The sequence below is a fragment of the Eubalaena glacialis genome, chromosome 10, assembly GCF_028564815.1.
Source record: "Eubalaena glacialis isolate mEubGla1 chromosome 10, mEubGla1.1.hap2.+ XY, whole genome shotgun sequence".
NCBI classification, from domain to species: Eukaryota; Metazoa; Chordata; class Mammalia; order Artiodactyla; family Balaenidae; genus Eubalaena; species Eubalaena glacialis.
Genome location: NC_083725.1, coordinates 69,814,443 through 69,835,587, shown reverse-complemented (window position 1 = coordinate 69,835,587; position 21,145 = coordinate 69,814,443). Strand labels below are relative to the sequence as shown.

The window sequence follows — 21,145 nt, the reverse complement described above, 5'->3', positions numbered from 1 at the left end:
ACTACAAATAATCACTTTAGCATAAAGGAAAGAAGGGTAGATATGGACCTAGATGGACATAACACTTCTCCAATGTATCTGAAGTGGTAAAATACTAACTGCACATAGATAGTAAATAATTAAGGATGTATATTGTAATCACCAGGGCAGCCACAAAAAATAATAATGCAAAGAAATATAGCTAAAAAGCCAACAGATCCAGATACATATGTTAGAAAAACATGAGAACTGTCATTCTTGAGTGACACCCTCTGGTCATTCCTTGAATTAGATGATGATTATTATTATTGTTATTAATGATAATAATGAGTAAAGCCTGACTCAAGGAATGACCAGAGAATGGCACCCTCCTTCTATCATCTTTAATATTTTACATTATAGATGGCACAAGCAACGGCAAAAAAAGCAAAAATAAACAAGTGAGACTACATCAATCTTCTGCACAGTAAAGGAAGCCATCAACAAAATGAAAAGGCAACCTACAGAATGACAGAAAATATTTGCAAATCATATCTAATAAGGGACTATTATCCAAAATATATAAAGATCTCATACAATTCAATAGAGAAAAACGATTCAATTAAAAACTGGGCAGAGGGACTTCCCTGGTGGCGCAGTGGATAAGACTCCGAGCTCCCAATGCAGGAGGTCCGGGTTCAATCCCTGGTCAGGGAACTAGATCCCACATGCGTGCCGCAAATAAGAGTTTGCATGCACAACTAAGGAGCCCTCGGGCCGCAACTAAGGAGCCTGCCTGACACAACTAAGGAGCCCGTGAGCCACATCTAAGACCTGGCACAACCAAATAAATAAATAAATATTAAAAAAAAAAAAAAAAACTGGGTAGAGAATCTGAATAGACATTTTCCAAAGAAGACATACAGATGGCCAGATAAGTGAAAGGTCCTCCACATCACCAATCATCAGGGAAATGTAAATCAAAACCACAATGAGATACCACTTCACACCTGTTAGAATACCTATTATCAAAAAGGAAAAAAATTACAAGTGTTTGGTGAGGGTGTGGAGAAAAGGGGACCCTTGTACACTGTTGGTGGGAATGCAAACTGGTACACCCTCTATGGAAAACAGTATGAAGTTTCCTCAAAAAACTAAAGATAGAACTACCACATGATCCAGCAATTCCACTTCTAGGTATGTATCTAAAAGAAATAAAATCACTCTCTTGAAGAGATATATGCAACCCTGTCTGCATCTCAGCATTGTTTACAATAGCCAAGACATGGAAACAATTTAAGTGACCATGGATGGATGAACAGATAAAGAAAATGTGATATGTATATCGATATATACACATGTATACACAAAAATACACACAAAGGAAAATTATTCAGCCATAAAAAAAGAGGGAAATCCTGCCATTTGTGACAATATGGATGGACCTTGAGGACATTTTGCTTAGTGAAATAATTCAGACAGAGAAAGACAAGCTCTTACTCACATGTGGAATCTTTAAGGAAAAAAAAAAAAAATTGAACTCATAGATACAGAGAACAGATCGGTGGTTGCCAGAGGCAGAGAGTGGGTGAAATGGGTAAAGGGGGTCAAAAGGTACATACTTCCAGTTATAAGTCAGTCCTGGGAATATAATGTACAGCATGGTGACTATAGTTAGCAAGACTGTATTGTATATTTGATAGTTGCTAAGAGAGTAAAAGTTCTTAAAAGTTCTCATCACAAGAAAAAATTTGCAACTACGTGTGGTGATAGATGTTAACTAGACTTACTGTGATCATTTGCAATATATGCATATATCAAATTTTTATGTTGTACACCTAAATTGAAAAGAATGTTATATGTCAATTATACCTCAATTTTAAAATGTTACAGTAAAAAGCAAAAAAAAAAAAAAAAGTGGTATATCCAAACAATAAAAAGGAATAAAGTACTGATAGATGCTAAAATGCTGATGAACCTTGAAAACCTTATGCCAAGTGAAAGAAGACAGTCTCAACAGACCACATATTGTATGATCCCATTTATATGAAATGTCCAGAACAAGTAAACCTACAGAAAGTAGATTAGTGGCTGCCTAGGGCTGGGCAAATGGGGGGAAAAGGGAAGGGTAATGGCTAAGGGGTGCAGGGTTCTTCTTAGCATAATGAAAATGTTCTAAAATTGACTGTGGTAATAGATGCACAACTCGGTGAATATACCAAAAGCCAATGAATTATACAGTTTATATAAGTGCATTACATAATATATGAATTATATCTTTTTTTTTTTACATAGCATGTCCTTTTTTTAAAAATTATATCTTAATAAAGCTGTTAAAAAATTTTTGTGCTACAGAATACATACATTTTTATAGGGAATATCCAAATTCATATATCCAAAAGCAAAGGATTAATTTAGATTAGGTAGATATTAAACATATATAAATTCATAATCAGTTAAATATCTTCTTCCAATACATCTGAGAAGTAGACTTCCATTTCTAGCCATGATGAAGTAACTGGTACCAGACTAGCCCTCCTCAAGTAACATCTATAGAACTAGACAAAATATATGACTCTAGTATTTTTAGGTATGAAACTGGCAGCATAGGAAGTGTGTACCACATCTGCTCCAGCTTTCTGCCCAAGACACTTTCCAAACTCCATCACAGGGAAGTGGAGCCTAAGCCAAGCATGATGGTCTCACTGAATTTAGATGCAGAGATCACAGTTCTGGGCTACTGAAGAGGCTAGAATTTGTAGGACAGGGTACTAGAGAGGAGACAACAGTGAGAAGAGGTGGCCCCAGCAATCTGCATGGGGGTTCCCTGAGCATCCTTGCCTGAGTATTAGGCCACACATAAGCCAGGGTGAGACTCCATGAGGCCTAGGAGAGTCACTACTGCAGGCCTAAGAGCCGAACAGATACCAGAAACTGCACACTGCTGGGACACACTGGAATTCCAATTCAGCCAGAGTGGAGATAATGCTGCACGCCTTGGACGCGCAGGCTTTCAGTTGAAACCCCAAAACTCAACACTCATTAAAGAAAGATGACACAATCGAAACTTCCTATAATGTGTCATCCACAATGTCCAAATAATAAAAAATTATTAGATATGCAAATAAGCAGGAAATGTGACTCATAATCAGGGGGGAAAGCACCGCAACAAAGAGTAGCCCCCGCTCGCCGCAACTCGAGAAAAGCCCGTGCGCAGCAACAAAGACCCAATGTAGCCATAAATTAATTAATTAATTTAAAAAAAATTATCCAATCTGAAGAACACAGATTATTATCAAACAGTTTAACACACGTGTAACTGGAGTCCAAAAAGGAAAGAAGAGAGAATGGGGCAGAAAAAAATATTTGAAGAAATAACAGCCCCAAATTCCCCAGGTTTGTTGAAAAACATCACCTATGGATCCAAAAAGTTAAATGAACCCCCAAGAAAAATAATTACAAAGGTACTTACATTAGTCACATCACATTCAAACTGCAGAAAACCAATAAAAAGGAGGAAAAAAGCTATCAGAAAGGGGGGGAGGAGCACATTAGATAGAAGAGGACAAGTATATAAATAATAACTAACTTCTCATGGGAAACAATGAAGGCAGAGGATAATGGAGTGACCAATTGTCAATCCAGAATTCTATATCCAGCAAAAATTATCTTCCAAAAATGAGGGTGAAATAAAGACACTTTCAGATAAGTGAAAGCTAAAAGAACTGTCACCAGCAGAATTGCACTAGAAATGCTGAAGGAAGTTCTTCAGCCGAAACGGAAATGATACCAGATGGAAACTCAAACCTATGTATTGGTCTCAAGAAGGGAAGAGAGTCAAAATTGGTAAATATAAAAGTTTTTTTCCTTCTCTTAATCTGTTTAAAAGATAACTGTGTTTAAAGCAAAACTAACATTGTACTGTGAGGTTTATAAAGTATGCAGCACAAAGTCTGGGATGGAGTAATTAGAACTGGATTGTTGTAAGTGTCTTATGTGGCATGGTATAATATTAACTCAAGGTATACAATGAATGATTAAAGATGCATGGTGTAACACCTAAAACAACCACTTGAAAAATAGAAAGATATAGCTAAAAATGCAAGAGAAGCAAATGGAATACCAAAAATATTCAATTAGGTCAATATAGCTGAGAAAACTAGTATATAAAATACCTCTAGAGTAAAACAGATGAAAGAATTCCCCATGGAGAAAGTTGGCTAATAATGCAAAATACATTTTACCATAGAAACAATATGTTAAATGATGACTTTGATATAAAACCTTTGAATAAAGTTAACTAAAATAAAATTTGAGCCTGGACATCAATCTAACCACCCAATATGTTTGTTTGTTTGGAGACAAAACAATTCCACAACACACAAAGAAAAGAACATAGTAATACACAGAGCCTGTTTCCCCAACTCTGAACAACAACCAGCCTGAGATCAATCATTTTATGAAGTTTGTGAATCAAGTATTCTTAATACTTGGCATATATTAGAAATAAACTGTAAAGTCTATTAATGATGAAAATAACTTCACTAAAAACTAACTAAAAGCCAAAAATGACATTTTAGCATCAACTACTATAAATTCTTATAGTATGTTATCTTTAACAGACAAGCAATAAAATATTCACCAATACTGAATCATTTAATTTTAGTTTTAAGAGTAGATAATATTCACATAGTTCCAAATTCAAAACTTACCAAAAAGGGTATACAATAAAAAGTCTCTGCCTCTCGCCCCCTTCTCCAGCCACCAATGGGGGGAAAACAAATAACACTAAAATATAATCAAGGGATATACATTCCCAGTTGTTTCCTGTGGGACCACAGACATGGTAACACTTTACATAACACCAGAAATAACATTTTCTTTTTGAATTGGGATTATTTCAAAGTTAACAAAACAGAAAACATCTGGATGACAAGACACTCATACATGAATGCCAAAAAGGAGATCAAATGGAATGTTAAAGCATGACCATGGAATACTGTGAGGAAACAATAAAATGAAATAAAAACATCAGCTAAGATTCTATTAAGTTAGTCCTGACCAACACATGACAGGAAATCTGCAGCAATGGAACAAACTAGAGGGTTGCGTTTCTGTGCCTAGTTCCCAAATTAGTCACTGAAGAGCCAACAGCACAAACCAGACTTACTAACTCCTGCTTATGCATCAGATCATTCCTGAAGATTGACACCAACAAAACAGACAGCATCTGTGGGATTCAAATGAACATTCGAAGAATTTACAAAGAAAAACATCAACTTAATCTCCACAGGCCTCCTCAGGTAAAAGGCTTCATTCTCTATACTTTCATGACTGAATTGCCAATCCTCAGTTTCTAGGAGTAATTCTAGCTCTTATTTGTCCTTCCCTGCTTTCAGTTTAGCAGCTTTACTACTTATTAACGCTTTCACCTGAGAAGTAAAAGGAGTTCAGCAAAAATGCAACTACCTGGAGGGCCCTTAGACCACGATTTTCCCAAATTATCAGAAAACCAAAAGTGGCAAGATATTTAACCACTCCTGTATTCTTAAGAGGAGAATCCTAAGAGGCCATTGGCCTACTGGCCCATTACCTATGGTAAATACAAAAACCTACTCCCGACCTAAGACACTGAACTTAAAAGCAGTTGAAAGGAGGGGATACAAATGGTTTCTAAGGAGTCTCTTATTCCCAATCTGCTTGGGACAACTGGAATTCTAGCTATATCTTTCATAATCTAAAGTCAACACATTTTTTACACTTTTATGGGAAACACTAGGAGTAAATTAGAAATGGGTCCCTGTGGCAAACAGGGCAAACAGTAACGTGGAAAAGCCATATTACTGCCACCAATACCTATTTCTTACTGGCAAAGACCACCTCTCCAAGAAGGTGATCACATTCCCAGCCTCCTTTGCAGCTAGGCTGCAGGGGCATATGAAGCAAACTCAGCCAATGAGATACAAGGGAAAGTCTTCTGGGATAATTTCTGGTAGAAACTGTCTTCCCTAGTAGAAGGAAAGGAGGGAAGGTAAAGAGGGAAATTTTGCATGAGGAGAAACTGCACTTCCTTTCTCTTTTTCCACTAATGTTGTATGAGAATAGCATGCTTGGAACTGTAATATGCCATCCAGCAATCATAAGGAGAATCATTATCAACACACAGAAAGATGGAAGGTACCTAAGGCTGCTGAACTTAGTGAAGAAAATTCTTTGGTATTACTTGAACAGTTTATCTTTGAGGTTCATTACATTTTTTAACTCACAGGTTAACTCTTTACAGGATGAATAAGTCAAAGACCATAATTTCTGAACTGATGTTCTCAATTACTTAGCAAAATTACAGTCCACTTGCATTTTTTGAGCACCTACTATGTTCTACACACTATGCAAGAAAGCTTTTATGTGCATTACTTTAATTATCAAAATAGCCCCATAAGGTATTATAATTATCATTATTTTACAGATAAGAAACATGAGGCTCACAAAAGTTTAAGTAACTTGTGGTAACTTGTGGCCAAATTCACATAATTAATAAAGATTAACAACTAGGATTCGTACCCAGGTTGTATATCTCTAAGCTGGTACTCATTCCAGTAGCTGTGATCAGCTACCCTACCACTCAGATCATCTTCACCATCTCTCATATGTATATACTTGGGTGTGGCTAAAAAGACCAAATCAAGGAAAACTGTACATAAAAATTCTTCAACAGTTCTGTTCTTAACCCAAGTGGTGGGTAACTTTCATTATTACTCTTTAGTTTAATTCCATATGGCTCTGTTTAAAAAATTCTCCCTCTCATGATTTACATCAAGTTCTAATTTGAAAGAGTACTGGATTGAGAAACAATGATTGCTGAATGAATGAAAAAGACCAGGGTCCAGCACCTGACCTGCTACTTCCAATTTTCATCATATCTAAAACTCCACTGATTGCAAGTCACATTATTTTCCACTAAGAAAAAATGCTGCCATTTAAATTGATACAAGACCCTATCACTTATTGATACAATTTTTATTTATACTTATTAAAAGAGCTCTTTTAAACTTCGTTAGATTTTTTTAAAATATTTATTTATTTATTTATTTATTTGGCTGCGCCAGGTCTTCGTTGCGACATGTTGGATCTTTCAGTTGCAGCGTGCGAGATCTTTAGCTGTGGCATGCGGGATCTAGCTCCCTGACCAGGGATCAAACCCGGGCCCCCTGCATTGGGAGCATGGAGTCTTAGCCACTGGACCATCAGGGAGGTCCCCATTAATTAGATTTTTAGCATGTATTACTCTTGTGCACAATTTTTAAAAGGTAAATGAAATAAACTGGTGCATAAACTGGTCACACTCAGGCTCAAACGCTTCTGAATCACTTTTCTGAATCAGTCATTACTGTTTTTCCACACAGTATCATCCTCTGTGCCATCAAAAGCCTGGGTGGGGGGCTCCCCTGGTGGCACAGTGGTTAAGAATCCACCTGCCAATGCAGGGGACACAGGTTCAAGCCCTGGTCCAGGAAGATCCCACATGCCGCAGAGCAACTAAACCGTGTGCCACAGCTGCTGAGCCTGCGCTCTAGGGCCCACGAGCCACAACTACTGGGCCCACGTGCCACAACTACTGAAGCCCTCGTGCCTAGAGCCCGAGCTCTGCAATAAGAGAAGCCACTGCAATGAGAAGCCCGTGCACCGCAACAAAGAGTAGCCCCGCTCACCGCAACTAGAGAAAGCTGTGCGCAGCAATGAAGACCCAATGCGGCCAAAAATAATAAATAAATAAATAAATTTATTTTACAAAAGCCTGGGTGATCCAACATTTGTATTCAAACCATTATCTCTGGGATTTTCTTCCAAGCCTGCTGCTAACTACTCTGCAAGTTCTGTGCACGAAGAGACAAGGACAAACACCAAACCAAAAAGCAACTGTAAGATGTATCCGGATTTCAGAAATATAAGAATGTAAAAAAAATGTGCTTCTTAGAATTAATAAAACACAATAACTTATTTTGTTACCTTGTATAAGACAACATCCTATAGCTACCAATGGTGAATATCTACCATGCTTGGCATTTCACCTTTCTCATTTAACTTTTACAGAAAAGCAAAAAGGTTAAGCATTAACCTTGTTTTACATACATGAAATATGAGGCTCAGAGAACCTTAATAACTTGTCCTAGATTATCCAGCATTAGTGACAGAGCTGGGTTTCAATCTCTGGTCTATCTTCATAGTCCTTATTCTTTTCACCACTTCAGTGGTTCTCAAAATTTAGGGCACATAAGAATTACCTCAGGTGATTCTTCCACAGAGTGGGAAAAATATTGCAAATACTGTATATATTTGCAAATCATATAGCTGATAAGATAAATATTTAAAGAACTTTTACACCTCAATAAGAAAAAGACAAATAACCCAATTAAAAAATGGGCAAAGGATATGAATAGACATTTCTCCAAAGAAGATATGCAAATAGCCAGTAAGCACATGAAAAAATGCTCAACTTCATAAGCTATTAGGGAAATGCAAATCAAAGCCACAATATGATACCACTTCACACCTACTAGAATGGCTATAATCAAAAGACAGACAATAACAAACACTGGTAAAAATGTTTAGAAACTGGAACCTTCATACATTATAGCTAGCGGGAATATAAAATGGTACAGCCACTTTGGAAAACAGTTTGAAAAGTTCCTCAGAAAGTTAAACATATCATTACCATATGACCCAACAATTCCACTACTAGGTATATACCCAAGATAAATGAAAACATAAGTCCACAGAAAAATTTGCTCAAATAGCAAAAAATATTAGCAAAAAAGTCCATCAACTGAGGAACAGATTAATAAAATGTGGTATATCCATACAGTGGAATATTATTCTGCAATAAAAAAGGAATGAAGTATTGATGCTATAACATGGATGAAAGTTGAAAACATTATGCTAAGTAAAAGCCAGTCACCAAAGACCACATATTGTATGATTCCATTTATATAGATTCTGCTTCTACAGAGAGTGAAAGTAATAATTGCTTAAGGCTGGATAAGGTGATGGGAAGTGACTGCTAATAGGCAGTTTCCTGTAGGAGGGACAAAAATGTTCTAAAGTTAAAGTATCGTGATGGTTGTACAACCCTATGAATATACAAAAAAACTTTAAATGGGTTAATTGTACGGCAAGTGAATTAGATCTCAATAAACCTGTTTTTAAAAAAACCCTCTAGACCAGATTACCTCTAAGTTTCCCTTTTAGACATAAAGGTCTCTGAGGCAATGAAAAAAAGTCTCAGAGCTTCCATCAACAGACTTCAGAATCCAATCCCCAGTGACTCCCATGAACCTACAGTTTAGAGAAGGCAACATACAGTATAGCAATTCCTCACTTGAGGTCACTAGACCTCCAGATGTCTGCAAAGAAAGGACAAGCGCTTCTTGAGCCAGGTTAAATTTTTCAGAACATCTGTGAGAAACCACACATACCCTCAACCTGCTCTGAGGTAAAGTTTAAGTATCTTTGCCTTTGGCTGGACTCATGTTACTAGTTTTAAAATACTGACTCAAAGCTGACTGACAGCTCAGTATATGAAAGGTGAAAAATAAAACAAAAAGTGTACTTTTTGATATGCAAAATGTTTCCAAAAATGGGAGCCATGATGAGTTCCTTGGTTAGAAGCTTGGGAAATACAGATATAGGGGAAAGTACACTAGTCTAGAAATTAGGAGAAATAACTGAAGAGTCCACCTCAATATGATTCACTTCCTATCAACTGTCTCGGTTTCCATTTTCATCTATAAAATCAGCAAACATCACAGTATCCACCTGACTCTAAAATTCTATGACTTTTCAATATTATATAATGACCTAAAAATGTCTGCTAAGAAGGTAATTCTTTATATTCTGCATCCCTGCAAAGAACTTTCTTTACTGACTCGAGTTAGCACATCATAAGAATAAACAAGAAATACATTATATTAATAAACAACACATAGGCTGTAGTATTTAGAAACTTATTTATAAGTGGCCCTAGAAAGCAAAGAGAGAATAAAAAATAATAAACTAAAAAGAAAGTAAAGTGTGCTAGTCTACTGCTGACAGCAAAAGTCAACGGGAAGCACTTCAGTATAAAAATCTCCCCAAAGCATGGAATTTCCCTGATTAACAACAAATGAGTTATCTTTCCTTCTCATACTTTACTCCAACACACCAGCTTCTACATGCACCCCTGGAACTCAAATGAACTTAAGAAGGGGAAGAGAGCAAAGGAAAAAAACTATATCATAATTGATCTCCTTTCAAAATTCCAGAAGATAAGAAGGGGGGAGGGGAGTGGAAACTAGCCATAACCCAGAATAAAATTTTCCTATTTACAGCTTAATGTGTTGTGGTCTTTTTTTTTTTTTTTAACTTTTTTTAAAGTCAAAAAATTTCTCTCTGTTTACTTACTTCTTTATGTCAAGAATAAAAGGTATTTGCACTTTGGGGGGTGAATTCATACTAATTTAAATTGAGCATAACACTGGTGGGGGTGCATCAGTGAGGAGAGCTATTTGTGGGATTTTGGGGAGGAAGGTGGTGAGAGCCTCAAAAAAGGAAAAGTAGGCAAGATCCTTTACAACATAATACATATAAAAATCCAAGTTCAGAGATTTCTAATGAATTTTTTTAAAAGGTCATTCCACTTGCTAAGACAGATCAACAAAGCCAGACCACTTCCTCCTCAAGCAATTAAAGTTATGAATACTGAGAGTAAAAAATTTTCAATTTCCAATTCAGTATTACCATTGGGGGGAAAGAAAGCAAATCAGAAACCTAAACTCATGTTTTAGGAGGTAATACAGTATTCTGCTCACAACTATATAGGAATGAAGGGATTCATCCCATTTATTTAATACAAAGAAAAACACACTGACTCCTTTAAAATAATAAAGAATCCATGAATCCTTGGAGCACCAACAGTCTCTGTATTTACATATTATATTTAAATACAGATATGCTCTACATCAAATAGCCACAGTACATTTTAAAGTGCCTACATGAATCAAATTAAAACACAAGCTCAAGAGACACCACTACAGCCCCCTACAAACAAAGCTTATAAAATATCTCGCTTAAACACAAATAAGCTGCATTTAAATATAACCAGTTACATTCATTTAACAATTCTGCCAACTGTTTACAAAGGGTACAAATATACAAAAATGAATAAGACTTAGCCTCTGACTTCAAGGAATTCGCATGAGGGAGGAAGCCAGAAGCATGTACAAAATCAAAATTCTTTGAGATCACAGAGAAGGTCAAACTTGCAAACTTAGTGGTAACCAGAATTTGCCAGGTGAAAATTAGGAGGGCACAAAGGCATGAATGTCAAGAACACAATTAGATAACCATAAGTCCTAAGTGGCCAGGGCAGGGGGAATAAGGAGAAAGGATATGCAAGGGCATGAAATGGTAATAACTAAGCCAGGAAATGAAGCTTGTAGCTTGTACCTAGGTTGCAAAGGGCCACATGTGCTATGACAAAGTGTTTGGTCTTTATCCAGAAGACCACAGAGAACCTGATACGTAATAAACAATGTTATTAGAGGGACTTCCCTGGTGGTGCAGTGGTTAAGAATCTGCCTGCCGGATGGGAGGGAGGGAGATGCAAGAGGGAAGAGATATGGGGACATTTGTATATGTATAACTGATTCACTTTGTTATAAAGCAGAAACTGGCACACCATTGTAAAGCAATTATACTCTAATAAAGATGTTAAAAAAAAAAAAAAGAATCTGCCTGCCAGTGCAGGGGACACGTTCAAGCTCTGGTCCAGGAAGATCCCCCGTGCCGCGGAGCAACTAAGCCCGTGCGCCACAACTACTGAGCCTGCGCTCTAGAGCCCGTGAGCCACAACTACTGAGCCCACACACCACAACTACTGAAGCCCACGTGCCTAGAGCCCGTGCTCCACAACAAGAGAAGACACCTCAAGGAGAAGCCTGCGCACCACAAAGAGTAGCCCCTGCTCGCCACAACTAGAGAAAGCCCATGCGCAGCAACGAAGACCCAACGCAGCCAAAAATAATAATAAATTAATTAATTTTTTAAAAAATAAAATAAATAAATAAACAATTATCAGAAAGTTAACTGGTAACAACGTGGAAAACAGATTTAAAAGGAGAGATTGGGAGGTGGAAGATATGAGAACACTACAGTAATTAGGATATTACCGCAACAATGCTAGTGAAATGTGATGAAGTCAGAAATAATACAAACAACTAAACAGTAGCAACAGGAGCAACAATCTACATCAACTTAGCAGTGACGTGTCCATATAGCTGACCATAAGTCAAGGTACAAGCAACAGGGGAAATAGAGAAAATGCAAACAAGAGGTCTTTTGAATATAATCAAAAGGACTTAATGACTACTGACTATCCATACCCCACAGAGGATCTTTACTTACAAACGAATTTTGCCTTCCTAAACTACTAAAATATAAAATACCTTCGTTCACTTAATAGATGTTAAAAGCTTAATTCGTAACCATATGAAAAGTTTCAGGTGTCTTGCACAGGAATTATTTAAGTCTAAAAATTTCCCTGTGTCCACAAGAAAAACAAAGAAACAAATACAGAATTAAAATAGAGTAGTTTTCACCTGAAACTAACACAACATTGTTAATCACCTATATGCCAATATAAAATAAAAAGTTAAAAAAAAAAGAGTAGTTTTCAGTCAGAAAACAATGATCTTGGTATATCCAAGTTTGGATGAGTCTAAATTAATATGCCTTAGTTAGAAACCCTGAAAAGATACGTAAATAGTAGAAATATTAATTTAATTTAGTATCTAAATTAAATATGGGGGGGAAAGGAACTCTAAGTAAAAATCTTTGGGCTACGAACAATTCAGCTATCCAAACACATATAATTTTATTATAATAACATATAGTTAATATTTTTCATGAAACCAACATGAGGTTGTGCACCACAGGAAAAAATAAGTAACTGATGAGGCTTACAGACCCAATTCCAATTTAATAAATGTATTAATAAAGGGAAATAATTGCAGCAACTCTGTTTCAACATGCAAATCATTTTCCTTTACAAAAATGTTTGTTGAACTGTCAGTTTGTATTATAGGATTGTTAAAACAGTGGTGTTTCTTTCAATAAAATGAGTCATGATTACCTCTATAAAGAAAGACATTGACTTTCACAAGGCTGGCAAGATGTCTTATCTTTTAAATTCAAAGCTATCTTGAATAGGGGTACAAGTAACTTTAATGATAAAATATGATAAACACATTTCCCACTAGATTTAATGTTCAAAGACAAAGTTATATTTATCATGTTCTAATAATCATCTGAGATTGACTGGCTCACCCCCAGATATTAACCATTAACCATGTGTCAGTTTAAAATTCCACGTGAAATCGTTAAGGTCAATAAATGCAGAAAGGTCAATTTAGCAGAAAAATTATTTAAATAAGAATTTCTATTTCAGTGATTATAATCTGACTGATAAATTTGTAAGAACCTTGTTTTTTCATAATAGTATGTGTAGGTTATAGGTTTCTCCACTACAGGAAAAAAGTTTGTATTGTGTTAATTCCAGTTATAATTTCTAGCTGAGTCAAAGCTCTAACAGCCTTAAAGCAGGAAATCCAAAAGGAAATTCCATCATCAGTTCCTGGAGCTTGGTAATGCAAAGGTTGTTTGAAATAGAGATACAGAAGTTCTCAAACTATTTACTATAACCTTACCTCATATCTTCAAGCAAATCACATTCTGCTTGATGTTTGGCTTGAAGTTTTGTCATCTGCTCAACTTGAATGTTTTTCAGTTCTTGTGTAACTTTCACCTAAAATATACCATATATTTATGAGGCCTTACTGCAACTTTAACAACAAAAAAATTACTTAAGGAAAATACAAAATACTTGTCAGAATATATAACTCTTACTTGCCTCTCCCCAGAGGACCATAAACCCATTATTAACCACATAATTTTGTTTACTGCAGATAATTAATGAAAAAACTAGCTAAAACAACCTGAAGCAGAGGCTAAATGAAAGTACACGAGTATAAAAATTACAGATTAAAGAGGTGCAAAATAAACTGCCAGTCATTTCATTTCATGTACAAGCTCAATACATTTCCAGGTCTTTAAAAGAGTCTGTCTTCTATTTCTTCCAAAAAGGATCCAAAGACATTAAAACATCAGGAGAGGTGAGCAGAGTGTAGATGGGAGAAGTGGGCATAAGAATGCCTAATATCTCATGACCGAAACTTACACAATCATGAAATTATATGCATGAATCAACTACATAAATTATTCCATAATGGCTACGAGAAGCACACTCTCAGGATAATGCCCTCAACTTGCTGGACAGCACATCAAATCACAATCTCTTTCTCACAAAGAAGAAAGCAAAAGTGACCTTCCAACATATGCAGTGCTTTTAAGCCACCACAGCAAGCCGGTCCCCGTGGCGTTTCCACTTCAAACAGCTAGAACAGTATATGCAAACCGGCCAGTGCCTCTCCCGCCAGGCCAGGATCCAGGTTACAGTGGGCCTGGAACCCCCATCGCCGAAGCAGGGCTACCGGAGGGGTAAGTGTACGTGTGTGAAAGAAAAAGACTCACTTAACCGGAGAACCCGGGTTAAGAAAGAGAAAAAAGAGGGAGCAGACACGAATGAGTTAGGCATTCAGCAAATGTTTGCCCACAAGGGGAGGATAGAACAGCCTCCTCCACCCAGAGTAGACACTCAGGAACCATCTGCAGGATTGAAAAGACAAGGACACAGCCTCAGTCCCTGGGAAAACTGGGAGGAGGACATTGAAACAGTTCTGGAAGGGCGAAGCGGGGAAGCTGCTGACAAGCCCGGAGCACCCGTCACTCCGTCACTCCCACCCGAAGCCCAGATCACGGCTCAAACGCCAAGCACGGCCCGGTTCTCGCTCTCCTGGGGACAGAACCACCACCTTCCTCGCCCCCTAGTCGGAGGGGCGGGGCAGGAATGGGGAAGAGAAAGACAGGACCGCTCAATGCTTAATTTCTTGTTTTCCCTTGGGGTGGGGGTGACTACTGCGACTTCTCTGCGGTCGCCCCGTGGGAAAAGCGGGCCAAACATTAAGGCTAGGCTGGAAACAAATTCCCTGTAAATTTGCCAATGGGGGAGGGTGGCGACAAGCGGGCGGAGGGCTCAAACCTGGTGCAGACTAAACAATCACACAAGCAAAAGGCTCTGCAAGCTGCAGGGGCTCCCCCGCCTCCCCTCGGTGCAGCCCCGAGAAAGCACTTTGCAGAGAGCAGCACTGCCATGCGCGCTCGCTCTCTCACACACACACACACACACATACACACACGCACACCCGAAACTCTTGTTAAATGTCTGGGGATGGGGGGGGGGGTCTACGGCGCGGTGGAGGGGACGAGCCCTGGCCGCCCCTCCGACGCGAAGGCACCAAACACGCGCGACCCCCGCCAGGAGCCGGCGGCAACTCAGTGACAAGCCCGAGACGACGGCGGTCACGGCCCCTTGCGCAAAGGGGGAGGGGGCGCAGTGGTCGCCCCAGCCCCGTTCCTTGTACGCATCCCCCCCCAAAACCTCAAAGACCCCTAGCTGCATTCTCACCTTCCTCGGCGGCGGCTGCATGATGCTGAAGGGACATCAATCTTCCTCCGACGGCGGCGTAAGTGAGGAAGGGAGGAGGAGGGCCAAGAGGAGAAGGCCGCCCAGCGAGCGGGCGTGTGCTTGTGTGTGTGTTTAAGGAGAACCTGAGAACGAGGACTCGCCCCGGAGGGAGCAAGGCCGGCGGATGGCAGGACAACCCGGGTCCGAGGGTGAGTGTGAAGAGAAGGAGGAGAAGCGCCGAGAAGGCCTGGGCTCCGGCGGCCCTGGGGGTGTGTGAGGCAAGGAGGCGGAGACCGCGAGGGGGCGGGGGCCCGGGTGCGGGGGCGCAGGCTCTCCCAGCTCGCCGAGCGGCTCTCGAGGAGCACTCCCGTCGTCCGGTTCCCTGCCCGCCGCGGCTATCCACCCGCCGCCGATTCCGCGGCTCCTCAGACGCGGCCCCCCCCGCCCCCACTCAGGCAGCCTGGCTCTCGCTGGGCCCAACACCCGCGCCCGGCCGGGGGAGGTGGAAGGCGGCGCCGCACTCTCCGCTTGGGTTCCTCCACTCTGGCCGCGGGAATTTCCGGCCCCAGCGCGTGGCGCAGCGCCCCGCTCCGGCGGCGGAGGGAATAGCTTAGGCCAGAGCTGGGTTCGAGGGGCCGGGCCTGGCTGCAGGGAGGGAGCGTGGCCCCGGCGCGGAGCTCCGTATCGCGGCGGGGGACGGGGGGAGCTAACGGATCGGTCGGCGAATGAGAGGGATAAAAATGCTACCGCAGCACGAAAATCCCCCCGTTCTCTCCGAGAATGGCACGTTCCAAACGCCTCCTGTTGTCCCTCCCCCACAGTGGGAGCCAGCTGGGGGCTTCCCGCGCGCTTTCCCGCCAGCCGCGGCGCGCGCCCCCGGCCGGGGGCGCGCACGTGGGCGGGAGAGGGCTTTGCGCGGACGCACGCGCATAAGGCGCCCCCGCCTCTTGCCGGAGTGTGTGTGTGTGTGTGTGTGTGTGTGTATGGGAGGGCAGCATGTCTGTGTGTGTGTGTGTGTGTGTGTGTGTGTGTGAGATAATGGGGGGGACAGCATGGCTGTGGCAGTAGGAGAGTCCCGTTTTTTGCTTCTCGGTCCTCCAACACCCCTCTCCCCTCGGGCGGATGAGCCTGGCCGGTCTAGGCACCAAGGAGCGAGCGTGGACAAGTCATTTCGCAGCGGCCGAGGGTGCCTGGCTTGGGGGAGGGCGTCTAGTTGCCCTGCAAAGAAAAAATCGGTTCCCTGCTACAGGGCGTCCAAGTCAAAGAGTGTGGACTGCGTGCTAGAGGACCATGAGGTTGTTAAGGCCAGGATCCCCATTTCACAAATGGGAGGCAGAGGAGTGGAGACCTTAATGAAGGTTACACAGCAGGACTAGAATCTCTGGGTAACTGAGTGTTCTCTGGGTTATAGAGAAACAGGTGCCGATCACAATCATGAGGAAAAATAAAGGAGGCAGCAGGGGCAATAGAGGAAAGCTCTTGAATGGGAGTCAGGACCTCTTGGTGCCAGTCCACTCTGCCTGCCCTTGGCTGGCTGGGTGAGCTCAGGCTTCATCTCCCAGTGAGGATGTTCTGGGCGGCTCTCCCCACCCCAACTTCCTCCTCTATCCAGACCATCTGGGGGTAGGGATATCAGCCTCCCTTGAGGTCCTTAGAAGAATGAAAATACCTCTTCCAGAGCCATAGGGCTGTGTGAAGGGTGAATTAGATCAACCCAGTTTTATCAGAAGTTGGGGTCTCAAACTCCTATTCTCAGAAGTATGGTCAGGCAAAAGAGGAAGGTGAGTGAAGCTTGGAGAGACCCAAATAAGTTGCCCAATGCCACTTGGCCAGAAATTGGGAAGATGGAACAACCTAGGTTGTTTACATTGTTAGCCTAGATTCTTGTATAGGAAGGTGGTAGAATCAGAGCTATGCTTGAGTCAGATTAATCTGTATAGGAATTAGGAGACCAGGCTTGCTATTCCTGGTTTCCTTGAAGCCATTCAAAAGTGCACCCTTTATCAGAGTCCTCAGTTACTATCAGGGAAGGCCTGCGGCAAGGGAACAGGTGGCTGGAGGCCCAGCTCCCTGACAGCTGTGGGGCTGGCAGCTGGAGGTAGCCAGGCTGGGCTCCAGTCTCAGTTCCACCACCAATTCACTGTGAGGTGTTGACCTAGTCAGTTCACCTCTTTGAACCTTTATTACCTCACTTGTAAAAATGGGGATCTAATACCAGCCTCACAGTCTTGTTGTGTTAAATAGAATTTCTCCTACCATGTGGCCTGGCACATAGTGCTCAATAAATGCTTTCTGATTCATCCTTTATTCAAAAAGTATTTGCTAAGGTCGTGCTTTGTGCCAAGCCTTGGGCCAGACACTGGGGACACAAGGATGAGCAAGAAAGAATCAGCCTGGGCCTTCACCATGGCTGAGTTCCAGACTAACCATTCCATGAATGACACCGGGCTAGTGGCAGGAAGGGGTAACAGTGCTTGCCCAGATGCAGTGTCCTGCACACAAAAGGTGCTTAACAAAGATTTGCTGAATCCTAGTCCTGGGTGCAGCTAGTCTGGCCCAGAAATTATCCTCCCTTCACCTCCCTTTATTGGAAGTGAGTACTGGGGGTATAAAGGTGCTGGATGTTGGGAGACTTGGGATCCAGCCTCTATCACTGGTCTGCTGGGCCTTCTCTGGGCCTTGGTCCCCAGTTGCAGAGTAAGGTAAGTGAATGAGCCTGGAACTTAGTAAGCTCTTCACAGCTGAAGTCAAACCCTGGGGCTTTATTTTATGGATTTAGGAGGGTACCCTCCACCTGATTTGCCATTATTCTCAAACCAGGAATGGCATTGACTTTCTGGAATGATTTCCTTTACAGGCGGGACTTCCCTGGTGGCGCAGTGGTTAAGAATCCGCCTGCCAATGCAGGGGACATGGGTTCAATTGCTGGTCCGGGAAGATCCCACATGCCGCGGAGCAACTAAGCCCATGCACCACAACTACTGAGCCTGTGCTCTAGAGCCTGCGAGCCACAACTACTGAAGCCCACGTGCCTAGAGCCCGTGGTCCCCAATAAGAGAAGCCACTGCAATGAGAAGCCCGCGTACCACAACGAAGAGTAGCCCCCGCTCACCGCAATTAGAGAAAGCCCGTGCGCAACAACAAAGACCCAATGCAGCCAAAAATAATAAATAAAATAAAATAAAATTTATAAAAAAAAAAAAGAAAACGAATGGGCAACACCAAATGGGCTTACCTATTAACTGCTTTCTCAAAAAATGTGGTTTCTGGGACTTCCCTGACAGTGGATAAGACTCTGTGCTCCCAATTCAGGAGGCCTGGGTTCGATCCCTGGTCAGGGAACTAGATCCCACATGCATGCCGCAACTAAGAGTTTGCATGCCGCAACTGAGAAGCCCATGTGCCGCAACTAAGGAGCCCTGGAGCCGCAACTAAGACCCAGTGCCAGGACTTACCTGGTGGTCCAGTGGTAAAGAATCCACCATCCAGTGCAGGGGACGCGGGTTCGATCCCTGGTCAGGGAACTGAGATCCTACATTGCCACAGGGCAACTAAGCCCGCGCGCCACAACTACTGAGCTCGAGTGCCTCAACGAGAGAGCCCGCATGCCGCAAACGACAGAGCCCATGCGCTCTGGAGCCCATGCGCCACAACTAGAGAGAGAAAACGCTCACGCTGCAGCTAGAGAGAAGCCCGCGTGCCACAACGAAGAGCCCGCACTCCAAGGACAGATCTCGCATGCCTCAACAAAGATCCCGCGTGCCACAGCTGAGACCTGACGCAGCCAAAAAAAAAAAAAAAAGGAAGACGACCCAGTGCAACCAAATAAATAAATAAATATTTTTAAAGCGTGGTTTCTTTTAAAATGTGTTTAATATTTACCAAGTGCCTTTTCCAAACCCCAAACTTTTCTATTACTTTTCCAAGCTAATCTTCACTGTAATCCTATGAGAGAGTATTGTTTTCTTCATCTTACAAATGAGGAACCAGAGGCTCAGTGATGATAAGTGACTTGCCCTGAAGTGATGGATTTGGGACCAGAACCTAGTTCTCCTGTTCGCCTCTATGAGGAATGTTCAAAGGAATTGGGAGAATTCACCCAGGAAAAAAGGAGACTCAGGAGGATACAATCTGTATGTTCCAAACTCCACAGGGATGGGGAAGGAGATTTCTGTGACATGTCAGCCTGACTAAAATGTACCCTTTGAACCAGGCTGGGGACTTACAGAGGCTTGCTCCTTCAGTGCAGGCAAGCACTGTGTTACCAGTAAGATCTCTTGAGATTCTTTGGGGGAAATGCCACAAAGCTTTCCTGTGGCCACAGAGCAGCATGCGCTGTGGCCCCAGAGACTGAACTGAAACAGGTCTCAGCTGCATCTAAGGAAGGAGGTTTTCCAGGCAGAGCTGCCCCTGGAGGGGGTGAGCTCCCCCATCCCTGGGTCTGTTCAAGCAGGTGCTGGCTCCCTTCCATCAAGGAGGCCACAGATGGGATTCTCACCCTGGGAAGGAATTGATAACAGCTACCATTTATTTTGCCTCTTCCACGTTTCAAGCATTGAACTAGGCGTGTTATTTACACTGTTTCTACACCCTCACAACAACCCCTAATGATACATATGACCCATTTCACAGATTTCACAAACTGAGGCCCAGAAGTGAAATGACCTACCCAAGGTCACACAGCTGGGCCAGGAGAGCCAGGCCTGGCCCCTGGCTACCTCTGGCTCTGAAGCTATGCTCTCCCTCCAGCATGCGTGCTGCTATGAAGTCTCCTGGAAGTAATGTGATTCTAAGTTTAAGTCAGAGCCAGGACTGAAAGTTGGCCTGGAGCAGATATAAGAGTGGGCACTGGGGGCTTCCCTGGTGACGCAGTGGTTGAGAATCTGCCTGCCAATGCAGGGGACACGGGTTCGAGCCCTGGTCTGGGAAGATCCCACATGCCGTGGAGCACCTAGACCCGTGAGCCACAATTACTGAGCCTGCGCGTCTGGAGCCTGTGCTCCGCAACAAGAGAGGCCGCGATAATGAGAGGCCTGCACACCGCGATGAAGAGTGGCCCCCACTTGCCACAACTAGAGAAAGCCCTCACACAGAAATGAAGACCCAACACAACCATAAATAAATAAATAAATAAATAAATAAATCCAAAGTTTAAAAAAAAGAGTGGGCACTGGAAGATGAGCTATTCCAAAATTCCACAGGGCTCCCTGGAGAAACCTTAGGGAGGCAAAGTATGCAGCAGCACTTGAGCGTGGCTAGAATGTGAACAGCACCCCACCCCACCCTGGTCCAGAATGGACACCGCGACAGGTTGGCACTCCATCCAAGGCTTTCTCCAGAGAAGGTGGCCACCATCCCATCTGCCCATTCTGCACCAAGGCACCCCTTACCCTTCCTGCAGCTGGGATTCAAAGCCCCCTCTACTCCCTTTCCTGCTCTATTATCCCCCACTCACATTGTCACGGGCTGCTCAGGAATACCTGTCAGCCCATCCCAATGCCAGCTGTCCCCTGCCTGAGCCCCACCACCCCGACCTGGGGATGATGCTGCAGACCATGCAGCCTGTGATCC

At 42.3% G+C, this 21,145-nt stretch overlaps 1 protein-coding gene across 1 annotated transcript in view; it reads right to left on the bottom strand.

Annotated features, from left to right (window-relative positions):
* The window catches only part of FCHSD2 (FCH and double SH3 domains 2), a 305,717-nt gene extending 289,606 nt beyond the window's left edge, over positions 1–16,111 (bottom strand). The window contains exons 1-2 of the mRNA XM_061201281.1: positions 15,575–16,111; positions 13,698–13,795 (exon numbers count right to left, since the gene is read on the bottom strand). Coding sequence (XP_061057264.1) covers positions 13,698–13,795; positions 15,575–15,595 — 119 coding nt within the window. The 5' untranslated portion in view covers positions 15,596–16,111. The remainder of the gene's footprint in view (positions 1–13,697; positions 13,796–15,574) is intronic.
* Positions 16,112–21,145: the final 5,034 nt, after the last annotated feature.